The 25,374-nt window shown below is 45.6% G+C and overlaps 2 protein-coding genes across 4 annotated transcripts in view; one reads left to right on the top strand and one right to left on the bottom strand.

The window, feature by feature from the left end:
- The window catches only part of NLRP13 (NLR family pyrin domain containing 13), a 107,802-nt gene that overhangs the window by 6,659 nt on the left and 75,769 nt on the right, over positions 1-25,374 (top strand). Inside the window, exons 1-2 of one of the 3 annotated variants that reach the window (XM_084962185.1) lie at positions 12,393-12,809; positions 22,424-23,416. The exons of 1 other annotated variant lie outside the window; for it this stretch is intronic. The gene's annotated coding sequence lies outside the window, so the exon portion shown is untranslated. Of the gene's footprint in view, positions 1-12,392; positions 12,810-22,423; positions 23,417-25,374 lie in introns of those variants that run through there. One more of the 3 variants, XM_084962183.1, reaches the window with a different exon arrangement.
- On the bottom strand, positions 1,942-22,808 carry NLRP8 (NLR family pyrin domain containing 8; the record flags this gene model as incomplete). Its single annotated transcript, XM_084959109.1, has 10 exons — positions 1,942-2,099; positions 3,251-3,421; positions 7,106-7,276; positions 9,729-9,899; positions 11,929-12,084; positions 12,634-12,801; positions 16,183-16,361; positions 17,558-19,158; positions 20,931-21,005; positions 22,526-22,808. Coding segments are annotated over 10 exons (3,105 nt in total), but the record flags the coding sequence as incomplete, so codon positions are not given.

Genomic DNA, 25,374 nt, shown 5'->3' with positions numbered 1-25,374 from the left:
CCTCTTGTGCTTTTTCTTTCTCTTTCTTTCTCTCTTGCCCTTCCTTCCTTCTTTCCTGCCCTTCTCCCTCCCTTCCTTCCTGTGCCTGTGGCATGTGGAAGTTCCTGGGCCAGGGATCAAACCTGTGCCACAGCAGTGACAATGCCAGATCCTTAACCACTAGGCCACCCGGGAGCTCCTAGAGTCTGCCTTTGGATGGACCTTTATTTTTGTCTTCCCCTTAAGAATGGAGTGGGTGTGGGGCAGAGATTCTGCCCGCTCTGACTTCTGCAACAACACCTCTTGAGAGAGATGAGAAACCAGTGTAGGTCATACCTGGTCATCACTTTGCGTAGAAGCAGCAGCCTGTTTCTATAGAAAATAAGCGTACAATTGCTTTCTAGGTGTCTGAGTGCTAAATGCTGCCCTGGCTATGTTAGTCATGAACTAGTTTGCTAGGACCCCAGACAGGTCAAGTCTGCCCTGTGATGGGCTGCTCTTCCTAGATGTTGGTCAGGAGGCCGCCTGCCTAGTCCTACGACTTCAAGGTCAAGGACACGACCTGGGCAGACAGTGCAGGAAACCACCCTCTGGAGCTTCCCGTCTGGATCTAGTTCAGTCGAGTACAGGCCAAGAAACACGTTTGCTTCACTTTGTTTTACTCTATTAATGGGTTAAATGCCCTCAAAAGAAGTTGCAAGTCACACCTCGCTTTTTACAAAAGAGTTCCTTCTTGGACAAAACTTTCATTCAAAGACATACACGTACCCCTATGTTCGTTGTAACGCTATTCACAAGAGCCAAGACATGGGAACAACCTAAATGTCCATCAAGAGGTGGGAATGGATTAAGAAGTTGTGGTACGTATACACAGTGGAATACTACTCAGCCATAAAAAAGAATGAAATAATGCCATCTGCAGCAACATGGGTGCAACTAGAGATTCTCATCCTAAGTGAAGTCCGTCAGAAAGATAAAGACAAACACCATATGGTATCACTTACAGGTGGAATCTAAAACATGGCACAGATGAACCAATCTACAGAACAGAAGCAGATTCACAGACATGAAGAACAGACTTGTGGTTGCCAAGGGGGAGGGGGGAGGGAGTGGGATGCACGGGGAGTTTGGGGTGAGTAGATGCAAACTGTTGCATTTAGAATAGATAAGCAAGCTCCCACTGTGGCACAATGGAATTGGCAGCCTCTTGGGAGCTCTGGGACACAGGTTCGATCCCCAGCCCCGCACAGTGGGTTAACCATTCAGCATGGATACAGCTTTGGCTTAGGTCTCAACTGTGGCTTGGATCTGATCCCTGGCTGAGGAACTCCATATGCCATGAGGTGGCCAAAAAAGAATAGAATGGATAAGCAGTGAGGTCTTCGCTTGCAACAGAATATGATAGAAGATAGAAGAAAAAGAATGTGTACATATGTGCGACTGGGTCACTATGCTGTGCAGCAGAGGTGAGCACAACACTGTAAATCAACTCTAACAAATAAACCAATGAGTTTCTTCCATAAGAGGTGACTTCCATTTTCTTTTACTGGCTGTGTCATCTTCCCTGGACCCTTTTCCAAGGCCAGACATTTTCCTTCGTATCAGTTGAGGTACAAGTCCATTTGCAAATCAGTAACACTTGCAATGTTTTCAAATTGCAGTCATGCACACTTTTACTTAAATTCTCCCCAGCACTCCCGTAGGTGAGTCAGAGATTCCCGAGACAACGTTAACATGACACATTCCAGACATCTCAAAGCCAGGAGTAGAAGGGGGCTGGATCTCCCCCTGCCGTGGTGCCCCCAGTGCAGTGACACGTCTATGTCTGACACGTGACCCTCGGAATCTCCAAGGGAGCTGTTTGGAGGTCATGCCCTACACCATTTCCCCAGGACTAACCGAGCCCTTCCAGACTCAGAATGGCCCGCAGGAGACAACCACCTCCCAGTTTTTCATTAGGGGAGAAAAGGCCATCCAGGGGGTCCCCCGATCAATTCGCCCAGGCCACCTCAGCACAGTACTCAGAATTCCAGTCCTGAACTATCTGCAGGATTTCGTTCTTCACCACCGGCCCCTCCAGCCTTCGCATCATATCCACCCCATCACTCTGTTTCTTCTCCCTGTGAAGGAAGACCCGCATCTTTGGTTCTCTTAGGCTTGGGGTTCTCTTGCAGTCCTAGGGAAGTATGTATGCCTTCTTGGGTGGAAATTTACAGCCCAGGAGATCGAGACCACTGGTGCAGCTCTCAGGGGCTCAGGGATGAAGCCCAGGCACCTTGGTCCCACCACTCACGAGGTGTGCTAGGTTCTTCCTCCTGTTACACGCTTGCACGGCCCCTCTCTCAGGGGGCTGTGGTGGGTCTGGGTGACCATTAGAATAAAGCAAGATTCAATAATAAACGGCAGTGGCTGTTTTGGACCCTTGTGCTCCCTTTCTCCTTCCCTCCCTCCCTCTCCCATCACTTGTTCAAGAGGGAGCCAGCTGCAACGTCAGGAGCAGCGCTGCAGAGAGCAACTGAGGCCTCCTGCTGACAGCCACGTGGGGGAGTTGGAGGCTGGTCCTCTAGGGCCATCGAACACCTGTCAGCACCTTAGCTCAGCTCATAAAAGACCATGAGCCGGATCACCCAGTTAAACTGCTCGCATACTTCTGACCCTCAGAAATTTTACAAGAAAATAAATGTGTGTTGCCTTAGTGAGCATTGAGACCCTTTGTTACAGAACTGTAGCTAATAGGAAAATGAGTATTGCTTTAGTAAGCATTGCAATAATTTCTTACAGATTAATAGATAGCGAACACTCCAGGTGTCCTTATAACCTTCACCCAGAATCCACCCCATCACTGTCTTGGGTGCTGAGCTAAGTGCCTGACAGGTGTAGGTTCTTCCAATTCTTATAGCATCACCACCGAGGAGGAGGCCAGCCCAGGATGGAGAGAGAGACTCAGAGAGGTCTACTGAGCTGTTCACAGCCCCAGAGCTGGTAGGTGCCGATCACAGACTCCAGTGTTTAAGACAAAGAGAGAATGTGCAGGAAAGAAATGATGTAGGAGCAGACAGCAGAATCCAGGCCAGTTTGCTCATTACCCCCAAGCCAGGCTGGAAGCAGAAGTTGGGGTTTGTCCGCCACGTGAAGGAAATTAAGTCCCCAGGAAGTGGGAGAGGGGTGTTCGTGACATTTGCCAACAGCATTTTGGGTCCAGAATCTCACTCTTGAGGAGGCACTTTCCTTGGGCTGTTTTTCCTACACAGGGAACCCAGCAGAGACTTACAGAATGACCTTGACTTTGCCCTTCTTCTTCTGAATGGTCTCGCACAGGAACCGTACGCCATGGCATTGAATGTCATTCTTGCTCAAGTCCAGGTATCTCAGGCTTTGGTTGCTGAGGAGCACGGAGGCCATGGCCTCGCAGCAGCTGGAGGTGAACAGGCAGTTTTCCAGCCTGTGGGAGAGAAACAGGCAGAGTCATCAGAAAGCTCAGCCCGCCCAGCTGTTCACAGCCTGGGACTCACACTCCAAGGACAGCCAGTCATTTCATGCCTGGTAGGTTTTTTCCAATGTTCATTTACTTAAGTCTTTTTATTGGTGTGTACTGATTTACACTGTTGTGTTAGTTTCATGTGTACAAAGTGATTCAATTATACATGTATACTTATCCATGCATTTTCAGATTATTTTCCCATTTAGGTTATCACAGAAGATTGAGTAGAGTTCTCTGAGCTAGACAGTAGATCTTGTTGATTCTGTATTTTATATATAGTGCAATGTCTACGTTAACCCCCAAATCCTAATTTATCTCTGCCCCCCCCCCAACGTTTCCCATTTGCTAGCCATACATTCGATTTTTGAGATCTGCTTCTGTTCTGTAATTAAGTTCCCTGGAATGATTTTTTATGAGATTTTAGATTCTACCACATGTTAAGTGATATTATACCAAATAGTTTTTTTTTTAATTCAAGTGTAGTTGATTTACAATATGGTGTTAATTTCTTTTGTTCAGCAAAGTGATTTCTGTTATTTGTATTTATGTTCTTTTTCATTTATGCTCCTCTGGAAACTGATTTCATATTTGAAAATATATTTCACTCAGCCCAAGAGAAAGCAGTATTTAAAACCCAAGACTAGGAGTTCCCGTCGTGGTGCAGTGGTTAACGAATCCGACTAGGAACCATGAGGTTGCGGGTTCAATCCCTGCCCTCGCTCAGTGGGTTAACGATCCGGCGTTGCCGTGAGCTGTGGTGTAGGTTGCAGACGCGGCTCGGATCCCGCGTTGCTGTGGCTCTGGCATAGGCCGGTGGCTATGGCTCCGATTCGACCCCTAGCCTGGGAACCTCCATATGCCGCAGGGGCGGCCCAAGAAATAGCAAAAAGACAAAACAAACAAACAAACAAACAAAAAAAAACAAAACCCAAGACTAAAGTTCTGCAGTACAAGAATTACGACCTCCAGTGAAAACTCAATGCACTTCCAGTAGTTAATTATCAGTTAAAAATGGGAAAGCCATTATCAGGACGAATCCTAGGAATTACAGCTATGACAGAATGTTATTTAAATGCTCTGGACTTATGTGATATCACTTATATGTGGAATATAAAAAATGCCACAAGAGAGTTTATTTGCAAAACAAAAACAGACTCACAGATATAGAAAACTAGTAGTTACCAAAGGGGAAAGGACAGAGGGGAGGGACGAATTTGGGGTATCACATCAAGGGATACAAACCATTATGTATAAAATAGATAAGCAGTAAGGATATATTATATAGCATGGGAAATGAGAGCCATTATCCTATAATAACTTTTTTTTTAGAATTGATCTATCAATTCTATTTTTTTTTTTGTCATGCCCATGGCGCGTGGGAGTTCCTGGGCCAGGGATTGAACCTGCACCACAGCAGCGACAATGCTGAGTCCTTAACTTCTAGGCCACTGGGGAACTCCTCCCCAACTCTCTCCTTTTTATTTAAAAAGTTTTTTTTAATAGTTGATTTACAATGTTCCATCAATTTCTGCTGTACAGCAAAGTGACCCAGTCATGTATATATACATTTATATAAATAAATGTATATATACACATTCTTTTTCTCACATTATCCTCCATCATTTTCCATCACCCAACTCTCTTTTTTTATAATAATTTTTATTTTTTCTATTATAGTTGGTTTACAGTGTTTTGTCAGTTTTCTACTGCACAGCAGGGTGACCCAGTCACACACACATATATATTCTTTTTGTCACATTATCCTCTATCATGCTCCATCACAAGCAGCTAGATACAGTTCCCAGTGCTACACAGCAGGATCTCATTGCTTATCCATTCCAAAGGCAATAGTTTGCATCTATTAACCCCAGATTCCCAGTCCATCCCACTCCCTCCCCCTTGGCAACCACAAGTCTGTTCTCCAAGCCCATGAATTTCATTTCTGTGGAAAGGTTCATTTGTGCTGTATATTAGATTTCAAATATAAGTGATATCCTATGGTATTTGTCTTTCTCATTCTGACTTACTTTACTTAGTATGAGAGTCTCTAGTTCCATCCATGTTGCTGCAAATGGCCTTATTTTGTTCTTTTTAATGGCTGAGTCCTATTCCATTGTATATATATACCACATCTTCCTAATCCAATCATCTGTCGATGGACATTTAGGTTGTTTCCATGTCTTGGCTATTGTGAATAGTGCTGCAAGGAACATGTGGGTGCACGTGTCTGTTTCAAGGAAAGTTTCTTCTGCATATATGCCCAAGAGTGGGATTTCTGGGTCACATGGTAGTTCTGTATTTAATTTGCTGAGGTACCTCCAAACTGTTTTTAAAATGTTTAAAAGTATAGTTGATTTACAATGATCTGTCAATTTCTTCTGTACAGTACAGTGACCCAGTCATGCATATATATATATATATATATATTTACGTTATATACACACACACACAAATGCACATTATTTTTGTCACATTATCCTTCATCATGTTCCATCTTGTTCCAGCTTAACAGACACAAGCTGAAAACCACTCACATGCTGATAAATAGTGGAACAATTAATTCAACAGTTAGATGTTTGAAATAATGTTTAAAGGGGTATAATCTGTAAAAACACTGAATCACTATGCTGTACACCTGAAACCAATATAATATTATCAACTATACTTCAGTAAAAAATAAAAGCTATCATTTCTGAGTGAAAAAATGATCTAGACTTAGAACCCCAACTTTGCCAGTAGAAAGCAGAAAATGCAGTTAGAAAAGAGGTAAAAATAGTTTCAGCCTTTGTTGTCAGAGAGATGTTTATACATCTTTTCCTAATATTTAGGGTAACCACTAAAAAGCATTAAAAATAGGATGAATCTTTTCAAATCACTGGCTAGTATGCATGTTAGCATAGAGACCTTATAGAAGAAGGAAAAACAATATAAAATGAATCTCTAAGCATTAGCAATGATTTCAGAAGACTCGCCATCTCAGGTATGAGTCTAAAACTAACAAGCTTTTTAAAATCTTTCACTGAAGAGAAGATTTTGCCTAGAACAATTGTCCTTAAACTCTGGCATACATGGGGATCACCTGGAAGTGTCTGTGAAGCATCATAGACTGAGGAGTTGAGGGGAGGATGCCGGGGGGGGGACCCTCAGGGCACCATGTGATCCAGCAACCCCACTTCTGGGTATGGACCCAAAGAAATTGAAACCAGGGTATTGAAGAGATATTTGTACTCCAATGTTCACTGCAGCACTATTTACAACAGCCAGGATATGGATGAAACCTAAGTGTTCATCAGCAGAAGAATGGATAAAGAAGATGTGATATATATATATATAATGGAATATTACTCAGCCGTGAAAAATAATGAAATAATGCCATTCTCAGCAACATGGATGGACCTTGAGGGCATTGTGCTCAGTGAGTAAACCAGACACAGAAAGATAAATGATGCAAGAATTGCCTTTCCAACACCTTTCCACATGAAGAAGTTCCTAGTCCAAGGATGGCACTTTGAGAACCACTGCTCTGAAACTTCCAAGCCCAACCAAATGGAAGGAAAATATTAGAAATGAAAAGCATGCTCATATATTCCACCCTGAGAATTTTACAGACCCTTGGTCTCCAGGAAGGAAAGGGGGACAACTTACTCTAGAACCTGTAAGCCAGAGTCAGGGTCCATCAGGGGCTGACAGAGCATGATAACTCCATCGTCCTTCAGGCTGTTAAAGCCAAGGTCCAGACTTCTCAAGGTTTTGTTCTTATTGAGAGCAGAAGCCATATTCTGACAGCAATCAGAGGTCAGGGCACAATTTCTCAGCCTGCAAATGAAACAAAACAAAACAAAAAACAAATCCAGGCATAAAACAACCAAAGCACTCTTGCCTTTTTTTTTTTTTTTTGGTATAACAGCTTTATTGAGCTCTAATTAACATGCCATAAAGTTCACTCATTTAAAGTGTATGAACCACTAGTTTTTAGTGTATTTACAAAGTTGTACATTTACCACAATTTTAGAACATTTTCATTGCCCCCGAAAGGAAAAGGCTGAACTTTTTAGCAATTATTCTTCATTTCTCCCCACATCCCACCCCACCCCAAGCAACCACTAATCAGCATTCTCTTTCTGTGGATTTGCCTATTCTGGACATTTAATATAAGTGGAATCATGCTATATGTAGGCTTTTATGGTTGGCTGCTTTCATTTAGCGTAGTATTTTCAAGATCCATCTAGACCATAGCATGTATTAATATACACTTCATTCCTTTTTATGGTTAAGTAATAGTCCACCATGTGGACAGTCCACAGCTTCTTTAACCATTCATTCATCAGCTTTTGGACACTTGGGCTGTTTTCCATTTTCTGGCTGTTACAAAAAACTCTGCTATGAATACTTGTGTGCAATTTTTTTGGGTGCAGATTTTGTTTGCATTTCTCTTCGATAGATCTAAGTGTGGAATAGCTAACTTAGGTTACATCTCTGCTTAACCTTTTGAGGAGCTACCAGACTGTTTTCCATAGTAGCTGCTCCATTTCCTGCTTCTCTTGGGAATGCTGAAAGCATCAGTGGGTTCAGGGGGGATTGTGTGTCACTTTGGCATTTCTGGTTTTATAAGCCAGCATATTTCTTTATTGTTTAAGGCAGTCTGAGTTTATTTTCTGTTGATAACAGCTAAAGCACCCTGACACTTAAGGGAAATTGTTTAAAAATTTCATGATAGAGTGAGATAAACACCAACAGGATATCATTTAGTGTGTACCTTTGTCCTCATTGTTGAATTAGCTACATGCCCTACTTCTAAATGCAAAGTCAGGTCACATTATGTTATTCTTATCTCAAAGGCATAAATAACGCTCACTCCCAACATCTAGGAGTTAGGGGAACACATTATATCAGAGTTTCCCAAACTTTGTCCATTTATGCCATCTATACCATCTCAATTTTTCCACATCACCCCTGTTCTTCAGTAAATTTTTCAATGCAGTTGCTCTCATGCCAGCAACTGCTTAGAACATAGCTTTACCAAGATAGGGCACAATGAAAGGAATGTGACACAATCTGCTGTTCAAATGGAATTGCCTCAGTGAAGAGTTCTTGCAGTGATGAAAAGGTGTCTGTATCTCTGACATCTAAAGTATCCTGCAATAAATCAAAATTACAATGAAGTCCCACCTCACACCAGTACTGGTCAGAATGGCCACCATTAATAAGTCCAGAAATAACAAATGCTGGAGAGAGGGTGGAGAAAAGGGAACCCTCCTTCCCTGTTGGTGGGAATGTAAATTGGTACAACCACTATGGAGAACAGTATGGAGGTAGCTCAGTTAACTAAATATAGAACTACCCTCTGACCCAGCAATCCCACTCCTGGGCATATATCTGAACAAAATTTTCATTGAAAAAATACATGCACCCCTATGTTCATCACAGCACTATTCACAATGGCCAAGACATGGAAACAACCTAAATGTCCATCAGTGGATGAATGGATTAGGAAGATGTGGTACATATACGCATGGAATACTACTCAGCCACAAAATGAACAAAACAATGCCATTTGCAGCAACATGGATGGAACTAGAGACTCTCATACTAAGTGAAGTAAGTCAGAAAGAGAAAGACAAACACCCTATGATATCACTCATATGTGGAATCTAAAATATGATACAAATGAACCTATCTATAAAACAGACACAGACTCACAGACATAGAGAACAGACTTGTAGTTGCCAATGGAGAGGTGGGAGAGGTGGGAGAGAGTGGGATGGTAGTTTGGAATTAGTAGATGCAAACTATTGCATTTAGAGTGGATAAGCAATGAGGTCCTACTGCATAGCACAGGGAACTGTATCTAGTCTCTTGGGATAGAACAGGATGGAAGACAATATAAGAAGGGATATATATATGTGTGTAACACACACACACATGTATGAGATGGGTCATTTTGCTGTACAGCAGAAATTGGCAAAACATTGTAAATCAACTTTACTGTAATACAACATTAAACAAATTCCTGCAATGCCTCTGTGAGTTTGTTCCTGGGTACCTCGGCTCTCCATCTGAGGATTCTACCCCTAGATAATTTGCCCCCAAAGCTGAGATCATCGCCACCCTCCTCTTTATTATGATTTCTTCCAGCATCGGTCCCATTCCTCCTCGATAGCAGGCATGCAGTAAACATGCTGCACAAGCAAGCATAGGTATTGTGGCTTCTCTCCATCGCCCGGTTCCACTCCAGGGAGTCCCAAGAAGAGGACATTTGAGAACTTACACCAGCCTCTGCAGAGGATGTCGAGTGTGTTGCAAGGCATCCCAAAGCTGCTTTGCCCCATCATCCTTCAAGGAATTTTTGGCCAAGCTGAGATGGGTCAGATTCTTGTTACTCTCCAGCGAATAGATAAGACTTTTACAGGAAAGCAATGTGAGGTCACAATTCTCCAACCTGCCGGAAGCCACAAACAGACAGGATGCAATTGAATTCATGCCCATGACTGAGTTTTCTTCATCTCATGCTGAGAAAGAAAGATTTCCATCTGGGCTTTCCTTCTAGATGCAAACCCCGCATCCTGCTTCTGTTACCACCTCACAGGGCTTCCCAGATTTAAAGGAGAGGAGAGCAACCTGGTGTGATAAGAGACTGGGATCAAGAAAACAATTACCTAGCGGGGCAAAGAGGGAAGAGAAAGGGACCAGCAGCGACTAAAGAGTAAATGGAGTACCTCACTGAGTCACCTTGCTGTACACCTGAAACTAACCTAACATTGTAACTCACCTTTACTCCAATAAAATAAAAAGCGAGTGACAGATATGGAGGTGACATGAGGAGAGACATCATCTCACAAGTGAAAGAAAAATAGAAAGATGCATCAAAGGCACGAGCAGGCTCCCGTATTAGAAAAACTAAGATGTCTAAGAATATTATGAAAACTTTTTCGTTAGCAGTGAAGGAAGCACAAATGCAAACAGTAAAATATCTCATATTGCAATAGCTTTGGTGACAGATGGTAACTAGACTTATCACGAGCATTTTGTACTGCAGAAAAATATCAGCTCACTGGGGTCACACACATGAAACTAATATTTTAAGTCACTTGTACTTCAGTTAAAAATAATAAAATGGTATCGGGTCCCAAACAAACAATAGTGTGTCCTTTCCTGCTCAACATATTGGCAAAAGCAGTAGCAAGAAGAGTGACTGTGGCATTCCCATTGTGTCTCAGTGGGTTAAGAACCTGACACAGGATCCATGAGGATGCGGGTTTGGTCCCTGGCCTCACGCAGGGTGTTAGGGATCCAGTGTTGCTGTGAGCTGTGGTGTAGGTCACAGATGCAGCTCAGATCTGGTGTTGCAGTGGCTGTGGTGTCGTCTAGCGGCCACAGCTCTGATTTGACCCCTAGCCTGGGAACCTACATATGCTGCAGATCCAACTATAAAAAGAGAAAGAAAAAAAAAAGAATAGTGACATTAAAAATAGTGGAGTTGGGGGAACTTTCAGACACACAACTTGTGGGACTGCCCATGGGTACCAATGCTCTGGGAACAAGCCTAGTAGAACCGACAATAAATGCTCTCCACAACATAGCAATTCTGCCAGAATGTTCCGTGTGTGCATGTGTGTGTGCACATGTGTGTGTGTGTTCGTGTGTGTAAAAGCAGCCCAAGCCTCAGCAGCAGGCAACATGGACAGCTACACTGTTGCACATTCATACAGATGTTATCATCCAGCCCTGAAGAAGAATGGGCTACAGAAGCAACTAAACCCAGATGAATACTCACGCTGGTTGATTGGAACAAGAACACCTGCTAGATGAGGCCATTTCTGTACAAGTCTACACAGTACAAAACTGTGATCTGTTTAAGGATCCATGTATAGTAGAGTAAGGAGCCTGGTCCACCTGATTCCAGATGGTTATTTGGGGTGGGGCTGGGGTGGGGGTCACGGGCTTGGGAATTAATGTGGTCGGTGAGGAAGGAGGATTGTGCTGGTGAGGGTCCCTCTCACAAACTGGAGCATGGATAAGCCAGGCTACTTATAATGATATATTCTGGGATCTTCAGGGGAAATATGAACTTCTATGTGGATGTCTCTTTGTTTATGTCTCTGTCTCCCTCTCTGTCTGTTTCTCTGTCTGCCTCTCTGTCTGTCTGCCTCTCTGTCTGTCTCCCTCTCTGTCTGTCTCCTCTCTGTCTGTCTCCCTCTCTGTCTGTCTCCCTCTCTGTCTGTCTCCCCCTCTGGCTCTGTCCCCCTCTCCCCCGCTCTGTTCCCCTCTGTCCCCCTCTGTCTGTCCCTCTCTCTCTGTCCCTCTGTCCACCCTGGATCAACCCTTCATTGTCCTATCCATGTCATTCACAACCACAAGACTTCATTTTGTTCCATTACACATGATTCCCCCCGTTCTTATTTTTCTCCTAGAAATGCTCAGTCTACCAAATGAATGAGCCGCAGCAAGACATGCACAGGAAGACTTACGCCAGCCTCTCCAGTTGGGCCACTGCCAGGTGGTGACATGGCTCACCCTTCTCCAGGGAGCTACGTCTCAGCATCAGAGTCTTCAAGTGAATGTTACTTTTGAGATTCCTCGCAAGATCGGCCCAATTTTTAGGGGAGAAAGGGCAATCTTCCAACCTACAGAAGCCACACAAAAACACTGAACCCTAGCTGCTGGGGAAAGGGGTGCTCACAGAGTCGCGTGGACCCCACCTACCACCTCCCATCCTTGTTATTCCCCCGAGTGACTCCAGGGGTGATTTCCATGTTCCCCGAAAAACCCCACATTCGAATGGCAAGTTATCAGTACAAAATGATACATGCTTGGGGCCATGACACACTGGCGTGGGCGAACTGCCAGGCTCTGATTCTGAGCCAGGGGCTGGCGTCTGCCCTTGAAATACGACTTCTCGCCTGTATTTGCCAAACCATCTTCAAGGTAAAGAATGCGATTCAGTCACGGGAGAGAACGCTTGCTAAGTCAGACAGCTGCCTCGCCGTGGAGTGAGGTTTCCAGCGCCAGCTGGCCTGTTCGTAAAGACCTGTTAAATGAAGGTTCTTCTGTTGTACGGTCTTAACCTGATGTAACTTGTCTTTGAATTCCTCTTCACCAGAGACAGAGAGTCCTTGTGACTGAACAGACAATCCGAGCGCCAGGGTTTTCTCTCAGGCTGTCCCAGGTCTTACCTCAGACACTGCAGGAAACACCGCGGATGTTTCAAGGTATGGCACAGAAACTCCATGACCTGGCACCTCACCTCCGTGGCTTGTATTTCCAAGGATCTCAGGTGCTGATTTTCCACCAAGACTCTGATTAAATCTTCGTTCAGCATGAGGGGACTCACATGCCGAAAGCTGCAGAGGTAAGAAGGGTTAGGTTATCCCAGGGTCCCCTGAGCCCATTAGTTCTTCTTTCTTAAACGGCTTTATTGGAGTATAATCGACATAGCAAAAAACACACCTCTCATAGATCTGATGCACCCAATTTCAAGAGTTTGGACCTATTCCTACAGGAAACTCTCACCACAATGAAGGTGTCTAAATTCTTTTCTCCCCTTTAGCTTTGTTGAGATAGAATTGGCATGTAACAATGTATCAGTTTAAAGGGTCCACCTGTCGATTTGACACATTCATGTCTCACAAAATCATTACCTTTGTCGCAGTAGCTAAGGAGTCCTGGTCACGGACTTACCATTTTGTGGTGAAAAATGTTGAAAATCTACTTTCTTAGCAGCTTGTGCGTCTATGACACAGTATCGCTAACTCCAGTGGCCATGCTATGCCACAGACCCCCAGAACGTATTCATCCTGGAACTGGGAGTTTGTGCTTTCTGACCAGCATCTCCCCACTTGCTCCTTGGTTCTACATTCAGTTAGTCCATATGTATGCGAGGACCCTTTCTGTGCAGCCCAGCCCTCTAAGCTGGGTTCTCTTCTCAGCTCAGTCTTCTCATTGGATGATCTTATGTCTGTCATCCAGCCTCCCATGGCTTCAGTTTCAGGTCCCCAAGAGAGAGCGCATGACATTCTCTGTGTGGGACGGTCATGAGAATGAACAAACGTGATGCCTGTAAGAGACTCTGCATAGGGCTCGATATATTCAGGAAGGCATGAAAAACGGGAACTAAGAACAAGACTAATAACGGGAGAAAGACGAGGTCAGATACTGGTCAGGGGCCACGTGACATCAGGGGCGCTACTTCAAGGAGTTTTGGGAAAGTATTGAGTTTCTGGGTTTTAAAAACCACAGAGAGAAGAAATATATGATAGTAGCTAGGAGAGCACACCCTCATGCCATACACAAAAACAAACTCGAAATGGCTTCAAGACTTCACTATAAGACACGATACCACAAAACTTCCAGAAGAGAGTCTAGACAAAATATTCTCACATCGTACCAGTGTTTTCTTAGGTCCGTCTCCGAAAGCAACGAGAATTAAAGCAAACATAAACACAGGGATCCAGTCACGCTTCCCAGCTTTGTCACAGCAAAGGCCACCATAAACAAACTGAGTAGACAGCCTATGTATGGAATGGGAAAAATACTTGCCAACGATGTGGCTGACAAGGGCTTAATTTTCAAAATATACCAACAGCTCATACAACTGATTCTGGAACCAGTAATTCTGGAGTTTAACTCTGTATTCCAGTTGCATATCAGCTGTGTAAACTTGTGTCCCAGTTTCCTCATCTGTGAAATGGGATAACCTGCTTCTTAGGACGGTTGTTGGGTTTTAGGAGCACTGAAATGCAAAGCTAGACCCAAGACAGCCTAGCAGATGGAGACTTGCTACATAAAGGCCTGTTCTGTTTTCTGCTGTTGAAGTTCATGTTGCAGTGATGTTATTGTCCAGTTCTCTCAGAATCTGCAGGTGGATTTTTCTATTTTTTTTTTTTTTTGCTATTTCTTTGGGCCACTCCCACGGCATACGGAGGTTCCCAGGCTAGGGGTCTAATCAGAGCCGCAGCCACCAGTCTACGCCAGAGCCACAGCAACGCGGGATCCGAGCCGTGTCTGCAACCTACACCACAGCTCATGGCAACACCGGATCGTTAACCCACTGAGCAAGGGCAGGGATTGAACCTGAAACCTCATGGTTCCTAGTCGGATTCGTTAACCATTGCACCACGACTGGAACTCCCCCCCCCCTTTTTTTTAAGGTGGATTTTTCTAGGGTGGTTTTAAAAAAGGGGCCCTTGGGTCAAGGTGTACACGCATTTTTCACTTTGTAGAGACTGCTCAGCTACCTCCTCTCTTCCCTCCTTCACAGAAATCTTAAGCCTCCCAACCCAGCTCCAATTTACCTTCTTTGGTGAGGCTTATAACATGCAGGGGCCTGCTGCTGCTGCTGCTGCTGCTGCCGCTGCCTTAGGGAAGTGTGGTGTGGTGATTGAGAAGGAAAGACCCAGACCATCTGAGAGAGAGAGCATTCCCCAAGCCAACCAGCTGTGTGACCTCAGAAAAGTCACTTGACGTCTCTGATTCTCACTTTTAAAAAAAGTTAGGATTGGCGTTCCCACCAAGGCACAGTGGGTTAAGAATCCAACTTCAGAGGAGGCGCGGGCTGGATACCTGGCCCAGGAACTTCTGTATGACACAGATGCATGGATAAAAAAATCAGATAACAGCACTCTCGCCAGAGGAAAGCAGTAGGAAACCATACTAAGCGCCTGTTAGCACACGACCGTTTGGAGAGTAAGGACAACGAAGATTCTTAGTCTTTGAGGAACCTCTGTACCGCGCTCCACGGTGGTTGTACCAATTCCCTTCACTTCCTCACCGACACTTACTATCACTTGTGTTTCTGAGGGTGGCCATTCCGACAGGTGTGAGGAGAGATCGCATGGTGGTTTTGGTTTGCGTTTCTCTCATGTTTAGTGACATTGATCATCTTTTTACCCGCATGCTTTTTTTTTTTTTTTTTTTTTTTTAAATAAACCAACTCACTTACATGTGGGATCTAACAAGTAACAAAACTCAGGAGTTCCTGTCGTGGCGCAGTGGTTAACAAATCCGACTAGGAACCATGAGGACGCGGGTTTGATCCTTGGCCTTGCTCAGTGGATTGAGGATCTGATGTTGCTGTGAGCTGTAGTGTAGGTCGCAGATGGGGCTCAGATCCCACGTTGCTTTGGCTCTGGTGTAGGCTGGCAGCTACAGCTCTGACTTGACCCCTGGCCTGGGAACCTCCATATGCCACGGGAGCAGCCCTAGAAAAGACAAAAAAGACACACACACAAAAAAGTAGCAAAACTCACGGAAAAAGAGATCAGATTTACGGCTGTCAGAGGCAGGGGATGAGGGAACTGGGTGAAGGTGGTCAAAGGTACAGACTTACACTTATAAGATAACTAAGTCCTGGGGATGGGAATTCCTCAGGCTGACTGGAGTTAACCGTCGTGTGTGGTCTATTTGAAAGCTGCTGAGAGACGACACACTTCAATCAAAAGGAAAACAACTTTTTTTTTGGTAATTATATGCGATGACGGATGTTTATTCAATATACCATGGTCATCATTTTGCAGTATCCATATGCCATGTCAGTGTGCTGTCAGCTTAAGCTTGGACAGAATGGTGGACGTCAATTCCATTTCACTACGACGAGGACCAAACACCCCTGTGGATGTGGATAACTTTGGCAAGTCTGGCACGAGCAGAGAGGGGATAAACAAGCCGAATGGGAAGCTGGCTGTCTCCACGAAATCCCTTCCAACTAGGATCTCTTTTATACTCACATCAGCTTCTGGAGCTTACAGTGTGGGTGTGTCAGCGCTGAAGAAAGAACCATCAACGAGTCAGCATCCACGGTGCTGTGTGTCACAGCCAGGACTTCCAAGTTCTCAAGGGTCTTGAAGATGGAGCAGAAATCTTGCCACCAGAGGGAACTCCTTTCATGGCCTTCTGATCTGGGGGCACAGAAGGGAGAGAAGAGAAAATGGCTCGTCGTTAGAGATGAGGCTCGAGCAAACCTACCAGCAAAACTAGGGATGGGGTATGAACACAGACCCCTTTATGACTCATGTAAGATGCCCTCATTTAAAAAAAATGCCCAGCAGAACTGTCACAAGAGTTCTCATTTCACGCCAGTAAGATTCATGGCCTCACGTATATTTTCCCTCGATTTAGGAAGTAAGGTTGGCTGCACTTACTGCATGCAGAAGTTCCTGCGCCAGGGATCAAACACATGCCATGGCAGCGACCTGAGCCACAGCAGTGCAACACTAGATCCTTAGCTGCTAGGGTACCAGGGAATTCTAGGGAATTATTTTTTAATCCCTTATGATTTACATGGGGCTAGAAGTTAGAATGCAAGGTATAGACCATATTCCTTCTCTGTGCTTATGAAATTGTTACTAAAAAGAAAAGAAAAAAACAAAAACAAAAACAAAAATAAAAAACCCAGGAGTTCTCATTGTGGGGCAGCGGAAATGAATCAGATGAGGAACCACGAGATTGCGGGTTCGATCCCTGGCCTCGCTCAGTGGGTTAAGGATCTGGTGTTGCTGTGAGCTGTGGTGTAAGTCGCAGACGTGGCTCGGATCTGGCATTGCTGTGGCTGTGGTGTAGGCTGGCCTCTACAGCTACGATTTGACCCCTAGCCCAGGAACCTCCATATGCTGTGGGTGTGGCCCTAAAAAGACAAAAAAAGACAAAAAATATAGGAGCAGAACAAGGGAGTATTATTATTTTTTGGGGGGGGGTTGGGATGGACAAAATCCCAAGTCAAGCGCTAACTCAATATGTAGAGCAGTTTGGCTGTGGGAACACCTTGGATTTCCTCCTTTATTCTTCCCCATCACGGAAAGCTCTGTTGGATAGCACTTCCCTGGAGACAAACAGGCTTATGATATGCAGAATTAGGGGTGACAGATGAAACAAAGTCCCCACATATAGGGGAAGGGAGGGTATGCAGCCCAGAGGGGAGGAATTCTCCCTGTTTTAGCACAGAAATCTGCAGCCCAGGAACAGTTTCTGTTCTGTTTTTAAGACCCAAAGTCTCAGGTGCAAGGGATTCCCCTTAGGACAGCTGGTCACCCGAGATCCTGGGAGATGGGAGGTCAAGTGCCCAGTTGAACCTTGAATCCACCAGAGCAGCGATTTCAGCACTTACTCAGAGCAAGGAGGGGAGTCTGTGTAGAACTGGCCTGCTTTGGTGACAATCAGGTTAACGGTCAGTTCTAACGCCTGCAAACGTCGACAGCGCTTCAGGCAAAAGGCAGACACCTGCATGTCTTTGTTCCTGTTGACGACCAAAACGGCTCTGCGACAGTCGCTCAGGGTCTGACTCACAAAGGCCTCCTCCTGGATTTCGTGCAGACAGTTGAATAGCTGCGGGACCCCGTGGTGTAGGGTAGGCGGGTCACTCTCGTGGGGCAAAGATGCCGTTTTCAGCAATTTCTTCTTATTACCCCAGGACACTTTGCATCCGAACCGCTGCTCCACGGCGAGGGTACATGTTTCGTTGAAAAGGCCAAATAAGAAAAGCGCCATCTGGGCGAGATGGTTTCTCTTTCTCCTGGGATGCGCTATCAGGCGTAGGATGTAAAACTGGTCCAAAGCGTGGAAGTTCCTGAGTCTTTTCGGGAAGCAGAGAACATACAACAAGGCAGCAAAAAATTCCTGGAAGGTCAAGAGGGTGAAGGCGTAAAGGTCCTCCTTGCCCGCCACCCTTCGAAAGATGCTCAGGCTGAGGAAAGTAGCAACGTCCGTTTCATCCAGCCTGGCCAGCTTGAGGTGTGTCTTATTAAACACCCATCTCCTTTCCCACATACCCTCTGCGGCCAAGGAGCACAGGCCTTTCAGCTGTTCTTGGTGGGTCTTTTGGGAAAGATGTTTGGCCTTGGTTGGAAACAAGCCAGAAAGATAGTGGACGAAGACAGCGGTGGCGTTTGGATAGGTCTGTGGGAGATTGGCCCCTCTCCCCATCTGCTGCTTCAGACAATAACACACCAGCCAGCAGATCACGGGGACCTGGCACATGGAAAAGAGAATCGTGTTTCCCATGACAAAACCCAAGGCTTCCTCGGCTTCATTCTCATTTCCGAAGTACGTCCTGAAATACCTGGTTCTCTCAGGCACGCTAAACCCCGTCAGGGTGATCACGGAGGGGCATTTCAGAAAGGGACTCACGTTCTTCCAAAAGGGGAACCTCAGGAAGATCAGGAGCGTGGCCTCAGGAAGCATCCTTTTGCTCAGCAAACTGGTCAGGAGGACAGACCAAGGCAACTTCCGGTTCCAGTCTTCACTCAGGTCCTCGGGTCTATCCGTGAGGGTCCACGTGAGGTCCTCGAAGCCGTCCAAGAGCAGCAGAAGTTGGTCTGGCTTGGATAGGATTTTAGATGCCAGAGCCTGGGTCCCAGACAACTTACGTGCAATCAGCTCGCAGAAGCTCTGCTCATCCACCTGGTCTGAGTCCTGGCAATGGATGTAGAAAGCGAACCAGAGCTTGTGGGGGTAGAACCTGTTTTTCGCCCATGCTGACATCACCATTTTGGCCTGGCTTGTCTTCCCAATCCCGGCGACCCCTCGAAGGACCACGGTCTTAGGCTGTCTGCCTTGAGGTCTTCTGGGAAGAAGGAGACAGGGTAGGAATGTCTCCTCCCTGCAGACGTCTTGATAAAAGAAGTCCGTGTGGTTCCCCGGCCAAGTCGTCCTGTCCAGCAGGGTTGAATACTCATCCATCACACGTCGTTTGTACTCCTGTATTTTACCTGGATGAATAGGTAAAGTCAGACGGGAGAAAGTCGGGTTGTGACAGTCGTGGTTTTGGGAACTAAAAGAACAACCGAAGATAAGCCCTGGTGTCTATATCCAGCCCAGGACACATGGGCATCGGTCAAGTGCTTTTTCTGACAGCACTACATTAATTGAGAAGCTGCAAGGAACTTGCCAACAACTTCAAGTGGCATAAACTAAGCAAGATCAGATTTTCACCTAGGAGATGGTGGCGGGGGAGGGGAGGGTTGCAAAGCTGTCGAAATTAGCCCAGTGACCCCAGAGCTTCTATCAGTATCATAATTCTAGTAGGTCTTTCTTCCTATTTCTTAACTCTCAGAAGATGGCTGGAGTAGCTTTTTCTATGTTATGTGTATCCTCTGTGGGCAGAAGGAATATGCCTACAGCTCCTGTCTGCTTTTATTCATACAGACAGAAATACACAGGACCTGTCTATATATGTCTCATAGCCCAGAGCAGTCACAGTAATCACCCCAACATCAAGGGAAGCTGGGGGAAAACGTCTTTCTTTTTCGTAAGGCTGGACACACTTTTAGTTCTCAATAAAATAGGATTCCATTCGCTCAGGAGGAGGTAGCATTAGATGGGGCATAGGGAGTTAACAGGATCTGTCACAAACTTTTATCTCAGTTGGTGATTCTCTTTCTCCCCTCACCTCGCCTAGAAATGTTGCAAATTAGAACGGATGTCTGGTTCCAGCCGTAGTCCTGGCTGACAGGTTGAAGGAAGCTTAACCCAAGTCTGAGATCTACCTTCTTATTAGCGTTATGGCCTTAAGTCATGGGACCTTTGCTCCTTGGTCTTGCTGTCTCTAAATTTGAGTATACAGGATTCCAGCACAGCCCGTAGAGTTAAAACTACCAGCCCTCCAGGGTTGGTTGAGGGAGTGAAATTGGGCTTGGTAAAGCCTAGAACGGGTGACCCCATAGTCCATTCCCTGTGTGTTTCCATGGATGATTAAAATGTTTTTCCTTTGGCCTTGGGTTCCTTCTGAGCTCATCTCTTTACACAACCCCACCAAGAAGGCTGTTTTCACACGGACCTAACTTGGCTTCTTTCTAGAATTCTACTTTTTATGGTTGAGGAGAGTGGAGCAAGGGAAGGAGGTATGGATGAAGATACCTGCCATATTTGCCCACCCACCGACCATTGCTAGTCTGGCAACAGCCCTCCAGCTGTTCTTGGGTGGACCACCCCTTCCCATGCTGGTCTGTTCCACTGGATGGAGGCTGGCCCAACCATCACACTGTCTGGTCAGTGCAGGAGTCAGTGTCCTCCAGCCAGAGCATTTTACCATTTCATTCACTGAGGTATTCACAGCCTCAGTTCATTCCAGGGCGTCAGCTCCAGGACTAGCATTGGCAAAAATGAGAAACTAAGCATTCTGCACCCTGCCTCCTGCCCCTGCTGATGTTTGCTAAACAGATGGAACTAACATGCTTAGGGCAGCTGGTGGCAGAGATGGCCATTGTGCAGAGGAGGGACCGCTCAAGGCTGGATGGCACAGAATGAGGAAGAAGTGACTCTCAAAGGTGCAGCTTGATCCTCTGCATCCAGCAGGCTGGTGGCTTGCCTTCCTTCTCAGGCGAACCCACAACAACGCCTTTTTTTTTTCTTTCTGAAGTTCTGATTCACGAAAGAGACCCCAGTCAGACTAATTTACAATCTGCCTCATCTTAGGCTCCAAGCTTCTCATTCCAACCCTCAGCCCACTTCCCTCCAGGGTGTGCACGAGGCTGGCACCTACCAGATTCATCCTCCTCCAGATTCACTTGCATATCTCTCGGCTTCAGGGTCTCGGGTTTCAAGTTAGGTAAAATGTCTGGAACAGATGAATAAAGGAGCCGGTCTCACTGGAACTATGAGGCTCTCAGAACAAGGAGAGCACGAGCACGGTGGAGACAGAACCGGGGGGAGTGCAGTAGAGACAGAATGGGTGGCGGGACCTTTTATGGTAGTAGCAACCACACTGCTGGAGAGTCGCACTTGCTCACCCACTTAATTCAGGGAGAAGAAAACCACCTAGACCTCCCATGGCGACGTTAGAAACTGGGCAAATGGTGCTGTGGTACAATGTGCTGAGAAGGGTGATTTTTAAAAATTTTTGTCCAACCAATGGCATGTGGACGGTCCCAGGTCAGGGACTGAACCCATGCCACAGCAGTGACTAGAGCTGCCGCAGTGACGACATCTGATATACATAATTAATAACACATGTATATCCCAGCCAATCACTGCACTCACACACATATATGTAAAGTACATAAACCCTTTAATATACGTGTATGTGCATTTAAGAAGCAACCTCAATGTCCATTGGCAGATGATAAAGAGGACGTGGTACATATATACAATGGAATGCTATTCAGCCATCAAAAAGAATGAAATCTTGCCATTTGCAGCAACATGGATGGACCTAGAGATTATCATGCCAAGTGAAGTAAGTCAAAGAAAAACAAACATTATTTGATATCACTTATATAGGGAGTTGAATAAAATGATGCCAGTAAGCTTATAGAAACAGACTCAAAGATTTTGAAACCAAATTTATGGTTGCCAAAGGGGAAATGTGTGTGTGTTTGAGGGAGAGGGAGGGAGAGGGAGAGGGAGAAGGAGAGGGGGAGAGAGAGAGAGAGAGAGAGAGAGAGAGACAGACAGACAGACAGACAGACAGACAGACAGAATTTAGAGGGTTGGGATTGACATACACACATTACTACATATAAAACAGGTAACAGGACCTACTGTATGGCGCAAGGAAATCTACTCATACTGTACGATAACTGTTATGGAAAAGAATCTGAAAAGGAATGGATAAACATGTATGTGGAGTTCCCGTCGTGGCGCAGTGGTTAACGAATCCGACTAGGAACCATGAAGTTGCGGGTTCGGTCCCTGCCCTTGCTCAGTGGGTTAATGATCCATCGTTGCTGTGAGCTGTGGTGTAGGTTGCAGATTTGGCTTGGATTCCACGTTGCTGTGGCTCTGGCGTAGGCTGGTGGCTACAGTTCCAATTCGACCCCTAGCCTGGGAATCTCCATATGCCGTGGGAGCAGCCCTAGAAAAGGCAAAAAGACAAAACAAAAACAAACAACAACAACAAAAATGTATGTATAACTGTTTTACTTGGCTGTACACCTGAAACTCACACAACTTTGTAAGTCAACTATACTCCCATACAATTTATTTAAAAAATGAGGAAAATTAAAAAAATACGATATGATCCTCTTTGTATTTTAGAGGCAGGACCATCCTTCTCCTCCGCTACCGGCTTTCTTGCGCAGATGGCCAATATGAGGGTCCAGTATTTAATTCTCAGTCCCATCCCCACCTTGTGCTCACCGTTCAGCTCCATCTGTACCCGGAGACACAGTTCCGTCTGGTTCATCTTGGAGAAGATGTCATGAGTCACATCCCAAGCTAGTCGTCCTGGGAAGCACTCCGTCAGGAGATGAGCCACCTCCGCCCACCTGGCCATCTGCACCTGGTCCCATGTGATGGGGATGGAGCCTGGCCTGGGGATCTCTTCCAGCAAAAGCTGCTTGAACCTTTGTAGGTTCTCCTTGCTTAAATAAATCAAGTACAGCATGACCCCGTTTTTGAAAGGGAACGTGGAGGAGGAAGAAGGTGAGAAGAAAGGAGAGGATGTGGAGAAAGGAGAGGGGGAAGGAGAGGAGGAGGAGCAGGAGGAAGAGTCAGAAGTCACGTCACACATCTTTACTCAAGGCCGAGGGCCTCAGCAGCCGTGGTAAAGCTGACCCGTGGGAAGAGAGCGAAGATGGGACCTGTGAAGACATGACATTATAAGAAAATGAAAACCACACCCAAGAGGACAGATTTATTTAACCCAAGTTTGGTGGCGTAAACCACGTGCTAAACATCCTATGGCCTCCTTTCCTCAAAGATTCTCTGACTCATGGAAAAACCCAAGGGCCCACCCAGCATTTGGCCTCAGTGTTTAGACACAGATCCACCTTGTAGTTTTATTCTCTGTGCCACGTGTCAGCAAGGTAATGGTGGGCAAATTACAGAAGGTTTTTTGCCTCTTTTCTCATCTTTGATTCTGGGATCTTATCATATGTGTTCATGGGCTTGGTGGATTCTCAAAGAAATACACCCACAAGCACATTTACAAGAGTGCCTGGTACACGACAGTGAAGAGTTACTCAGGGCTTATACCATGATTATTTTAAAGACTCAGCGGGAATTTATGAAAAGCACCTGAAATCAAAGGTATGTGCTACATATCCTCCATCTTCACATCTTTTGTCTTATTTTTTTTTAAACAGCTGCACTTGCGGCATATGGAAGTTCCCGGGCTAGGGGTCGAATCTGAGCTGCAGCTGCCAGCTTACACCACAGCCACAGCAATGCCAGATCCAAGCCGCATCTGCCACCTACACCACAGCTCATGGGAGTGCCAGATCTTTAAACCACTGAGCGAGGCCAGGGATCGAACCCGAATCCTCATGGATAATAGTTGGACTCTTACCCCACTGAGCCACAAGGGGAACTCATCTTTTATCTTCTCTCATTGTGCTTATTGTATAAAAAAGTGTTATGAAGGAGAGAAGAGAGAAAAAATGATGTCACTGGTTGGAGAGGGGCTTTCATCTTGGTCTCCCTGCTATTAACATACTAATGGTAGGTAATAGTGTGTGACATAGTACTAACATACTATTGCTTCTCTGAGTTTCATTTTATTTTAATTTTTGGCACACATCTGCAGCATGCAAAATTTCCTGGGCCAGGGACCAGACCTGAGCCACAGCAGTGACACTGCCAACTCCTCAAGCCAAGGAGTGACCAGGGAACTCCTGAGTTATCTTTTATTATTATCATCTTTTTACTCTCATCCCCACCATCTCAGAACTCTCTGGATACTTCCCTTAAGTCATCATGTATTGGGCAGGGACTCAAAGTTTTATCTCCTTCACCTCACTGCAACAGCTTTGGATACGTGTAAGCTCCCTGTGGGTGAAAACCAACACTTAAAATGGCCACTCAAGCTTCACCCCCACTCTGGATTCTGTTAGTTCTTGTCCCTGAGCACCAAAAAAGGCCTACATCCAAAAAAAGAGAGAAAGATCTCAAATATGCAATCGACGTTGACACCTCGAGGAGTTAGAAAAAGAAAAACAAAGCCCCCTTGGACCTGGAGAACTCAGTAACTGTAAGAAAGTGAGAGGATGTGCAAAAAATAGGAGGTAGAAAGGGGGGATTAAAAACCCCACTCACCCCTGAAGGGAATTAGGCTTCCTGGCTCGTTCCTGCCACAGACATCTCCCAAAGCAGGAGGAAACGCAAGTGGTCTCCCCAATCTTCCACCTTAATAGGCTCTGGGGATCCGGGCAATTGACACGCTCCCTTCCCATTGGCTGGGGCTGGCCAGTTCCACTCCTTAAGGGCACAGATTTGAGAGCATTGAGCATCCTAGGTCCGTGTGTGGGGCCCCAAGGCTTGTTCCCACAGGTGCTTCTAACTTAGGAAGGGACTGGTGCCCGACCTCTTAGATTCAGAAGGACACATAACTTCAGAGAGTGATAGGTTTGGAGAGCTCCTGGGACTCACGGAGGGCTACCTACGCCATCCGTCCGAAGGTCCTGCATCTGACGAAAAACATCGAGAGCGATTAATTGCACAATCTTGTTCACATGTGCATCGCCCCTCTTGGGAGGGTAATTTTACTGAGCACAAGGAGGGTTTCTGTACCACCAGGACCTGATGGAGATGCCACAGCAACAGGCTTTGTCGAAAGGGAAACCCAGAGACAGAGCCAGCAGGAAAATCTCTCTCTCACACCCACAAATACATATACCCGAACACCCACATGTCGGACATCGTTCTCCCGTGGAATCTTTGTGTTTTCTGATATTTCATCATGTCATCTGTGCATATAGTTTAATCTCATCCTTTCCAATTTTTAGGTCTCTAATTGCTTCCAAATCGCTAACTTACACTTAAAATTAGTTGCAGTTGTCAATTGCCTGGACCCCAGACCTATTAAAGTGGAAGGCTGGGCAGACCACGTGCTTTTACTTTCTGCTTTAGGAGATGGTTGTGATGGAAAGAACCAGGAAGAGGAATTCGCTTCAGGGGTGAGTTAAATTAGTTAAAATTCCTCATGTAATTGGCTAATACTGCCCATAGGACATTACATAGCGTTAAGCCTGTCTTGTCACATTCCTGGC

This window comes from Sus scrofa, chromosome 6 (assembly GCF_054392235.1).
Source record: "Sus scrofa isolate SSC_HxYL_T2T_F1_AM1 chromosome 6, Sscrofa_HxYL_maternal_Yorkshire_Landrace_v2.0, whole genome shotgun sequence".
Classification (NCBI taxonomy): domain Eukaryota; kingdom Metazoa; phylum Chordata; class Mammalia; order Artiodactyla; family Suidae; genus Sus; species Sus scrofa.
This window is presented reverse-complemented; position numbering and strand designations above follow the sequence as displayed.